Source organism: Eriocheir sinensis, chromosome 62, assembly GCF_024679095.1.
Source record: "Eriocheir sinensis breed Jianghai 21 chromosome 62, ASM2467909v1, whole genome shotgun sequence".
In the NCBI taxonomy this organism is placed as follows: domain Eukaryota; kingdom Metazoa; phylum Arthropoda; class Malacostraca; order Decapoda; family Varunidae; genus Eriocheir; species Eriocheir sinensis.
The window spans coordinates 7,811,501-7,822,524 of NC_066570.1; the positions used below are offsets into that span (position 1 = coordinate 7,811,501).

The 11,024-nt window shown below is 42.5% G+C and overlaps 1 protein-coding gene across 1 annotated transcript; it reads right to left on the reverse strand.

The window, feature by feature from the left end:
- Window positions 1–795: 795 nt before the first annotated feature.
- LOC126986729 (NOP protein chaperone 1-like) lies at window positions 796–8,765 on the reverse strand. The gene is made up of 4 exons (XM_050843098.1): window positions 8,663–8,765; window positions 5,738–5,818; window positions 5,287–5,429; window positions 796–3,758 (listed from the first exon to the last, which is right to left on the reverse strand). The coding sequence occupies exons 1-4, from the start codon at window positions 8,715–8,717 to the stop codon at window positions 3,489–3,491; spliced, it is 549 nt and encodes a 182-aa protein (XP_050699055.1). The 5' UTR covers window positions 8,718–8,765; the 3' UTR covers window positions 796–3,488.
- Window positions 8,766–11,024: the final 2,259 nt, after the last annotated feature.

The following is an 11,024-nucleotide window of genomic DNA, read 5'->3' on the forward strand; positions in this document are numbered from 1 at the left end:
TAGACAGGGTCGGATTCGGTTAAAGAGGTGTCTTTTTGATACTTCCCTCTTGCAAGCACTCAAGTCGTTGGAAGGAGAAAATAGACGAAAAGGATGATTGAGAGTTTAGATGCTGCTTTGGACAATATAGCCTATAGGTTTGGACAGAATACTGGTGAACTAGAGTAGAAAGGCTTGTGCAGTGTGGCTGCAGGAGTGGTGGATGCATGCAATAATGAAATTCAGAAGAGCAATGAGCATAGCATGAAAATATCAGTAACAGATAAAGGCAACTTTGTGGCAGAATTTAAACAGTTTAAGACTATCAGTAAGAGAAGGAGAGATGAGGTGAAAAGACTGACTCTACTCTTTTCAAAAGTGTGTTTGTGTGGAACCACCCACATACATATAAACACATATTCCATACATACAATAGTAAGAGAAACAACAGAGCCCTGTGAAACCCCACTGTGTATAGGATTGCTTTAAAAAAATTAGAAAGACAAGAAAGCAAACTCTTCTTAGGCACAGAAGGGAAAAATAGATGTTGAAGGCAGAGGCGAAAGAGTTTGGCCAGACAGGGTGTCAGCATGGAAGCACAATTTTGGGGGTAATTGGAGAAACTTCATCAAGTTTGTAAGGTTATAGAGAAAATACAGTTACGAAAAGTTAGGGGTCATTATTTATTTATTTTTTACATTCCTGCCTATAGCGCCGGTAGGCTTTCTTCAGGGGCCAGATGGTCGGCCCAAGCCCATCGTGGCGCAGGCAATTTTTTAATTTTTCTTATTCTTTTATAGTCGCGCCAGTTATGCTTGGCTCATGCTGCCCCCCAGAACTCATACTTGATTCACTGGACGGTTTCTTCTAGAGTCCAGGTTGATGGGTGGTCTTCTGGACAGCATGTGGGTAGTCTTTGGACGGTATTCTTAGAGGCTTCCACCCCTCACATCAACTATTTCCAAAGGCCGAAAAGGAGATTAATCGGGTTCTTATAAATGTTTTTGTAGGTTCATGGTACAGAAGAAGGGTCAAACTGCCACCAGGGCCATAAAAGTACCCCTGGAAATGCCCATAACTCCTACGACAGCCTTGTAAAATATGTGTGCTTCGACGTCGAAATGTTTAAGAATACAGCCTTAGGCCACTCGGTGACTGAAAAATCCCAGGTGGTAGCGTGGGGATTCGAACCAACGTTGTCCGTGTCGTGGTGAATGTGACCCCAGCACGCTAACCACTCAGCCACCTCCTATTAAGCATAGTTATTTATCTATTCTGTATTATATATTTAGTAAATAACCACAGATGGCACACAATTAATCAATCAATCAGTGGGGGCATACGCCGGGGAGCGCGTCGCCTCGCCCACCCTACAATGCCAAGTCCAAGGGTCCCTCCAGGCGAGTCTCCATGCATGCCCCCTTTCCATCCTGAGTACCTCCCGGCAGGATCTATCGACTTGCTCAAGCCATGAATTTCATGGGCGTCCCCGTGGCCTCCTCCACTCAGGATTGTCTCTTACAGAGACAACCCAATGAGCAGGATCAGCTTCAGGGTAACGTGCCACGTGCCCGTATATAGCCTGGCAGGTAATATATGTCGAATCAGTCTCACGGAATAGTCGCCAGTTTTACACAAAGTCATTCCAACGATATCCCATGATTCTGCGTAGACATTTATTACCAAAGACATCAATCCGCCTCTGCATTTAGTGTCCATGTCTCACAACCATAGAGGAAGTCAGGGAGCACAAGGGTTTTGAAGATCCGGATCTTTGTCCTTCTGCATAGATATCGACAATGCCATATACTCATGTTTAGCGAGTCCATAACACCGTCGGCCAGACCAATCTGCCAAAAGACTTCCTGGCGAGACTCACCGTTGTTATGAACTACTACCAAGATACATGAAACTTTCCAAGATCTCAACGTCCTCGCCACACGCATGAACAGACTGTACTGTTTCATCTACCAAGCCTCCAAACACCTGTACCTTGGTCTTGGCCCAGGAGACCCGAAGTCCCAAGGGCTTCGTCTTCTCATGCAGTGCCTCGAGAGCCATCACCAAAACCTCCAGCAACTCCACCAGGATTATTGCATCATCGGTAAAAACAAGGTCAGTGACCCTGGTAATGCTAATGGATGCTCTGCAATGACTCTGGTCCACAACTCTGCCCAGTACCCAGTCCATACAAGTGTTGAAATGTGATGGGGCAAGGACACAGCCCTGCCTCACTCCCGCATTCATGGGAAAGAAGGTGGACAAGCCCCTCAATTTTGAGCTTGTCTCCCTCCCCTGCTTTGCCACATGATGGTGTTAACCCTTTCCCGGGAACTCATAGAAATAGTGGAGGTATCAAAAAACCCTTTTAATATGTTAAAATTGAGGATTTTCTAAGACACTTTTACTCTTGAAAAAAAAAATAATAATAATAATAATATTTGACACACCCATCCATTGTAAAGTTGGATTAAAGAAGTACCCGTGCAGGCTATTTGCCCAATTTGCTGGTATTCACCCAAAACCCCCTAAATATCAGCATGTAGTACAACTATTTAGCTATGTGCTCTAAGGTTTTGGTAAACTTGCCTCCATTGTGTTAGGTGTGGGTGGGGTGAGAAGAGGAGCAATTTTATGGAAATTCACTCATTTTTGACTCTCAGCCCACACTGGCACATTCTCTCGCTCCCAGCTAGCTGCCAGGTAAACTAAAGAGCTGTGATTGGCTGGAGTGTGTGATGAAAGATGCTTCTATTGGCTGAGACAGACTCCATGTACACGTTATCACCGGGTGGCGGGAAACGCTTGTGAAAACATGTGTTTTTGGTATCCCGACCAGGCTTTCGCACAGCAAAGGGTTAAACACTGGCCATTCCTCTATATTACCCAAAGATCCTTTGCTGCTTGATCTTTATTCATTTTACACTTCAATGTTTCATGTAACCCAGGGCTGTCTCAGTGTTATCTTTGGCTCCTCCGCCTTCAGAAATTTCCTTTCTTTTGGCACAACTTCAGCTCCTCTTTGTACCAAGAAAGGCCCCAACTAACCTTCCCTTAAAAATAAATATTACATATAAAATTTTGAAAAGTAGGTATAAAAAATATGCCACTGTTGGCATGCATCACAGTCTACAGCTATGCCTATACAGTTGAACATTCCTGGCATTACACTTCATCTTTCACATGGTTCCCTGACATCTCTTACTAAACTTTTTGGTGATCACTTTTTCTCTTCCTTTCCACATCACTTCATTTCTTGACAGGTCCTTTCCTAGTTTTGTGAGACATACAATTTTCATGCAATATTCTCTTACATTTTCCTTTACTAAAGTATCTTTTAACAAAATTCTCAACCTTTTTATTTTTGTTTTAATTCCATTTCAGTTTCTGCGAGTCTCACATCTTTTAAACCTATGACATTCTTAGACATTTTCGATCCATGTAGAACTGTGAAGCAAATCAAGACACGCATGGGTGTAATGTGAAAGGGGATAATAGTGCGACTACACTCATCGCTCCCCAGAGGCTGAAGATGCCACTGTCACCTCTCCATCAGACAGTTCCTCCTCCCTTTCACAGCTCTCAGACACCACCTGTATGAGGCTTTGCTGCCGCTTGCCTTGAACTTCACCGGGCAGTTGCAGGTTCTCAGCTGTCACTCTTCTTGTCTGCAGCAGGTCATCATCTGAGTCACTGTCACTAGTCTCCTCCCCTGAATTGTGGATGCCTTGCCCATCATCCCCTCTGTCCTTGGGTGCTCCTTGCCCCAACAGGAGGTTCTGTTAAGTGGGACACAAAACAGACAATGGTGAGCTACTGTACCACAAAATATGAATGGCTTTAAAATCTTGCTGTATAATATATGGACAACAAGCTTGTCTATCTACAAATTATTACATCTATCTATCTATATCTCCGATGCCTTGCTCCGTCACAGGAACTTCCCTCCAGGTGGTGGCTGCAGCAGAAATGTCTCCATCTCTCCCTGTTCTAGCACTCCCTCTCAACACACTCAATCCTGCTACTTCCAACTCTCTTGCTCCAATACTCACTCACCCTATTGATCCATTTCACAGGTGGTCTTCCCCTGACACCCCCTCCCTCTTCACTAATTCATTCTATCCCTTTCTCATCACATGTCCAAACCATCTCAGCGCACCACGCTTCACCAACTCCACACTCTACTCCTTTCGCTGTCGCACCCATACCAAACCGCTCATACACACTTTCATTACTTTCTCCATCCCATCCTGACACACCACGTGTACCTCTTATATAACTCATTTCCACTGCACGTATTCTCAATTGCTGTGCTGCATTCCATGTCCACGTCTCTGATGCATATGACAGAGTTGGCAGGATAATACTGTTCCTTATCCTCCTCTTTACCTCCATGCTCACACTTCTTCCTTTTCATAACTCTCTCCAATGCACCCACCACCTGTCTGCCCTTCACTGCTCTTTCCCTCACCTCACCTTCCATACTGCCATGTTTACATAAAACAGTCCCTAAATATTTAAACTCAGTCACCTCCTCCATTCTCTCCTCCCCTAATCTTATCCTACACTTCATTGTACCCTCTGCTCTAACTCTGTAAAGCTTGGCAAAATCAATGACCTGTTCTCTCGCCCTCTCAAATACCATAACCTTACTCTTTCCAACATTCACTCTCAGCTTTCTCCTCTTACACACCCAGTCAAACTCATCCACTATCCTCAGCAGCGTCCCCTCATTCTCTGGCAACAATACTGTATCATGTGCAAACAGGCCCGCAACCAATGACTCCTCCATACCTCTCACTTTCAGCCCTGGACCAAGCTCCCCCACTCTGGGTTTCATTTCTCTCATACAACCATACAACAAACAACAATGTATGCTTGACTCAATTCACTTAAAACTTATTACATACTTCTCATTAACTAAGTGACAAATTTTTACTGCAAGGAAATTATTAAAGCTTCAACAAACAACGATGTATGATTGACTCAATTCACTTAAAACTACATGATAACTAATGCCATAATATTACTTCATATTCTATACTACAGAGGGATGCAATTCACAGGCTGAAGAGGTTATAAGCAAAGGATATTGTTACTTCAATATAAAATATCTCTTACAGCTTCAAACTAGAAAGTGACACAATGAATTTAGAATATCAGTGACTGACATATGTGCTAAGTACTGCATTCTCAATATACATTATAATTCAAAAGTAACTTTACTTTTTGTGCATCTCAACTACTATTTTTAATACAATGAGGCAATTTATCCTTTCTCTTTGACTCAAGCAGCAGGAGACTAACCATCTCTACAACTCTGGCATCATCATCTGTGTTCTCGACACTGAGATGGTGCAGCTGCTGTGGAGGCTGGGACAGTAGCTGCTCAGTGGACCGTTGAAACTCTGGCAAGAAGGTCTGTAGTTGGTCCAGCAGGGGACTCCTGGCTACCTGTACATCGGCAGGTGAGAAAATAGCTCATCATTTGTATGATACGATGTCTTTTTTCTTGCAGGTAGCAAACACCTTCTTTGCTTTTAAAGTGTTCAGTTAGGCCAAATACTATTGGTTATTATACGTAGCTAATGTCTGACTATACCAAGACAAACATTCATTCAGCTGTTCTATGCATATTTATAACAATCTTTGAGTGGAGCACTGTGCCCTTGACTTCAAGCTGACAAAGAGACCAATAATATGCAAACAAAAAATATTAAGGGTTGTGGAGAGTAATCATCATAATTGTCAACATTACCTACTTTAAAAGTTCGTGGCTTGTCCTGTGGAGGTCGTCTGTCAGGTTGTTTCAGCAGGTTCTCCACCACACTCCTGGTGCCTGAAACAAACCACACATGCAGGTCACTCCTAGGGTGGTGGTGGTGATAGGAATGAACATCTACATCTAAGTCATAGTGAACGTAGCATCATACCGGAAGATCACCTGTCTCAGAAAGTGACTCCACTTTTTGGAAACCAGTAGTTTTCAAGTTTTGACCAATATTCACACTAACCAAACCTGTCTGTCCAACTATTAACCTGCAGGATAGTGACCTACCGCCTCTGAATAAGTAATCTATAGGCACTAAACTAGTAATCTATCATCACCAATCTAGTTACATAACCTACTAAATAAATGACTCGGCTCCACCAGCTCTCCAGTGCAGCACAGTTCAGACAGCATGGAAGTACAAGTGGCACCTGCACCTGTTCACCCGTAAACATAAATTTTCGTACTCATGAACGGAAAAACTGATGTGCATATTTTAGGGCTGGGTCCACATACAAATACTCATACTGAAGTACCGGCATACTCTTTAATAAATTTGTACTCATACTTGTGCTTGGGGTAAAAAAAATTGCTTAATGTACTTGAAATAGTACTTAGACCCATAGACTCAATAAGTTGGCAGGTACGTACTTAAATAAATACACTCAACCCTTGATATCCCAGATATTGGATTGGTTGGACAAAATCCAGGAGCCAGCAATTGTCAGACATATGCCAGGTCAAGTCTGGGAATTGAAATAGAATCCAGGTAAAAAATATTGGACTCAGTAAGTCTGGCAGTTGCTTGACATATGCCTGGCCAAGTTTAGGCATTGAAACAAAAGTCTTCCCATACAATAGATTCCTTCCCCTGCTTAGTGTCTGCAACACCCGCTAGGTGGCCGCATGGGTGCTGGACATTTTGTTTATTGTAGTCACGTGTTGTTAAGCAGCTGTACTGTGACCTTACATTCGGATATAACGGACAAGGTCAGAGGGTCAAATCCTTGGGAACTGACCGAGAATAGTTTTTGAACCAACCGCACTTGGCAACTACAATAGTGTCTGCTAGCCACCTCGCCCTCCTCCCTTTATCTGCTGTCCCATCCTTTGGTTAGTGTAGTCTTTTTCAGCTCACCCGATGAAATGTATTTTCCTCCTTGTGGTTCCCATTCAAATGAACATATGTACACCACAAGAAAGTCTTATGCATCAATCCAGGACGCAAATGTAGTGGAAAATAGCCAAGTGCTTGTGAGTGTCGGTACTGACACAGCTTAAGGGGGTCGACAACTGTATTCTTTAGGGTATTATATGCCACTCTAAGGATGCTTTTTAGAGTGAGTCAATTTAACCTATCATCATTAATTTGTTCAAATCTCAGGATCATACTATTCAGTGACAAAAATGTATAGCAATGATGAGAATACTATAAAATCTACCAGAAAGAGTGTCAAACACCAGAGTTCGGTAATAAAATCTTAATTTGTCAGAATTGGTAATCATATTGATGATATGCAAGTTAAAAACTATCACATAAAAAGTATCAACCACCAGTGATTAATCAGAGAAATTGCAATAACGGTAAAAAAATCTTGAAATACATATACAGAACTGAATACCAGGAATCATACCTGTGCATTCAGATTAGAAGTCAGGGCAGCCTGACTTCTTTTCTGAAGGCCTGGGTTTGATCCCCGGTGTGGTGTCATGCTCAGTCCCTTTGTAGTGAGTTGTCCCAAATTGATCTGTGCATGTGCTGGTTTTGTTTACAAACACAGTGTGGACAAATTTTGACACTGTACCAGGTACCATGTCGGCAGCCGCCTGCCTGTCGGGAGATGTCCCACCAAAGATTTATTTTTATTTTTATAAAAGTAAATGATGATGTGTTATATAATATAGTCCTTAACTCATTAAGCAATGAAAGGTACTACTATTTTCACCAATTTATTTGATTTACTCAGCAAACAACTAAATTTTGATTACCAAACACCACTCAGTGATTAGCCTCACAGCTGTTTTTTTTCGCCAGAAAACAGCTACAAAAACACTATAGCAAATGCATTGCAGATATTGCATTGCGTGGTGTCTTTGTCAGGACAAATAACAAACACAGCAGTGTAGATCGTTCAGCCATCTCTGTATCTATTTAGAAGCCAACAGGACCTAACAGATAGAAACCTAATACCATACTAATTGCAACCTATTGCTGCTGGGAAAGTAACCACTCACCACTAAAACAGTAGCCTATTGCAGCTAAAATAGTAAAAAAGGGTAAATTGGGGGCATACACCACAGCTGTGCATGGCCTCGGTGCTCATCTCCGTCACACTGGCCCTTGAGCCTGTGGTGAGAATGAAGCCATTTAATACCCCGGGATGCAGGGTAAGTCTGACCACTCGGCTACAAAATTACAGTCCCTATTAACCCCATTAGCTACCCCTGATGCTGCTCCCTGTGAACCACCTGGGCCTGACTTGACCGCCCCTGCTGCCATAATACGATGTGCTTGGGAGCACTCATAAACTTTACACATTAATATTTAGAAAGTCTCTAGTTTTCCACAAGTTATTAGTCACTGCAGCACATTCACTGAAATAAAATCGACCCACAATCAGTATTAAGACAATTTACAGTTTCACCCAACCAATGATTTTCTCACGTGGTTCATGTTTTTCTGGTGATAGATGTAGTGAATTGCACGATTTTGTACCTCATTTCCGTCGCAAATGTCTACTTTTCGGGTTATGCCTCTTTTCAAGTTATACCTATCCCCTGCCCTAAACGATCTTGGGGGACCTGTGGGAACACGTGTTTTTTGGGACGGGGGCACTTCTGAAATTATATCCCTGAGGGCCCCTGTGAAAACCCTGGTGGTCCCCTAGGGGGCCTACCATGCGGGACACTCACTGCCGTCCCCCGTCACAGCCAGCAGGTCCGAGGACGTGTTTACGGGCGCCGCCATGATGGACACACACACATACACACACCAGCGTTACCAGATTATCGTACTCAGAGCATCGTATTTTCCTGTTTCTGACCCGTAACAATTGTAGAAAAACATCGATAATTAACCATCTGAACTCTAATTGTAAGTGTATATCGTTATCAGTGTAGGCTCGACAGCTTTGGGTCTCAAGCAGACGAAAAAAGTATGCCGAGTACGACAATCTGGTAACGCTGACATACACACACACACACAAACTCTACCTTGATAGAGCGAGTACCGTCGGACAACCTAAGATGTGGACGCCATTATTGGCCCTGTTATTCGCCGCGCTTTTCGAACACTCGCACATGCTCTCTCTTGTATTTCTGTTTTACAGCCTTACGGGTCGTCCACTGATACTGAGCACACTTGTGTCAGACCTGCACACCTTGCCTCCTAACCCAAGTCCAAAGCCTTTTGCAAGTCTGAAGAAACTGTTAGAAGAGCATCGATCACAAGTGCAATAGACCTTTGCGAAGTCAAATGGAACAACTACACCACAGAAACTGGAGCAACAGAATTTAGCACACTGTTTGTTGAAAAGGTACGTGATTGTTTTTTCACCCAACATGTTGAGGACGTAACACGGATAAGAGGAGGCAACACAGGCAATACACTTGATTTGATATTCAGCAATGATGACTCAATAGTAGATGATATTGTGTTAGATACACCGCTTGGAAAAAGTGACCATGCTTGCATTACTTTTGCTGTAGCCACACACGAACTAGAGGACAGAAGTAAGAGACAAGTGTACATGTACGAGAAGGCAGACTATCAACTTATGAAAAATCGTCTCAATATAGATTGGGAAGAGTTTTTGTCACAGGAAATAACCGTCGATTACAAATGGAAGAAATTTATTAACAAATTGCAGGAGGTTGTGGAAGAGTGTGTACCTAAGAAACATATTGGAGATATAGAAAAGATGAGGAAAAGAACAAACGAGTCATTGCCAATGAGTGACAAGCTGTGGTCAAAAATAAAGAAAACAACGGTTATGGGAAATGCTAAAGAAAAAAAGACAGGAAAACAACACAACTATGGCAGTGGATATTGAGAAGGAGTACAGAAGAATAAACAATCAGGTTAGACACCAAACAAGAAATGCTGTGAAACTCAAAGAAAGAGAAATAGCGAAGAATATTAAAGAGAACCCCAAAATCTTCTGGAAATATGTGATGTCCAAGACAAGAACCAAATCACGGATTGGAGACTTATATAAGGATGAGGAGAAAATTGAAAAAGCAACAAGTGATAAAGAAAAGGCAGATATATTATCTGAACAGTTTGCTGGGGTTTTATTAATGAACCTGATGGAAACTTACCAGTAGCTGACATCAAAGAGGCCCCAAGATTTGATAATGTGGAAATAACACAGGATAAAATAAGGAAGGTAATAGAAAACCTTAAAAGAAACAAGTCACCTGGACCTGACGGGATACACCCTAGGATCATAAAGGAATTGAAGGAGACACTGCTGGAGCCTTTGAGGATACTATACAGCAGTTCATTGCAGGATGGTGTGGTACCAGAAGACTGGAGGGTAGCTCACATCACAGCCATTTTAAAAGGGAATAAATGTGATCCAGGCAACTATAGGCCGGTCAGCCTTACTAGTATATTCTGCAAGATGATGGAGTCACTTTTGAGAGAGAAATTATTGCACATGAAAATGAACAATCTCTTTAGTAATAAGCAATTTGGCTTCATCTCAGGCAGATCGACGGTGCTGCAACTTATCAAAGTGCTTGACGCATGGACTGAGGCTCTTGACGAGGGCTGGCTGTGGATGTGGTTTACCTGGATTTCATGAAGGCCTTTGACAGAGTCCCACATAAGAGATTAATGAAGAAAGTCTCCAGCTATAGAGTGGAAGGCAAGGTGCTCAGATGGATTCATAGTTTTTTGACTGGTCGGAAGCAGAGGGTCCTGGTCAATGGCGAGGCATCAGCATGGAAGGACGTGACAAGTGGAGTGCCACAGGGCTCGGTGCTGGGTCCTTTGCTATTTGTAATGTTTATAAATGACCTGCCAGATTCAATCAAACATGACAGCCAAGTGTTCCTGTATGCAGACGACACTAAGATTTTTAGAAAGATAAAGGAAAGGGAAGATTGTGACAAGCTGCAAGAGGACCTAGATGAGCTCAAAGGATGGACAGAAAAATGGCTCATGAATTTTCACCCAGACAAAAGTAAACACATGAGGATTGGGCAATCAGAAATTGAGGACAAAGTTTATAATATGTACAGTAAAATCAATAAGACCAGGGTAGAAAAG

What these genes read in the sequence shown, in the direction of transcription:
- LOC126986729 (XM_050843098.1), bottom strand. Translation starts at nt 8,717, where the DNA reads ATGGCGGCGCCCGTAAACACGTCCTCGGACCTGCTGGCTGTGACGGGG. An exon ending in GGCTGTGACGGGGGACGGCA is followed by an intron (nt 5,819 to 8,662) that starts GTGAGTGTCCCG and finishes GGTTTGTTTCAG; the next exon opens with GCACCAGGAGTGTGGTGGAG. An exon ending in GCCACGAACTTTTAAAGTAG is followed by an intron (nt 5,430 to 5,737) that starts GTAATGTTGACA and finishes ATGTACAGGTAG; the next exon opens with CCAGGAGTCCCCTGCTGGAC.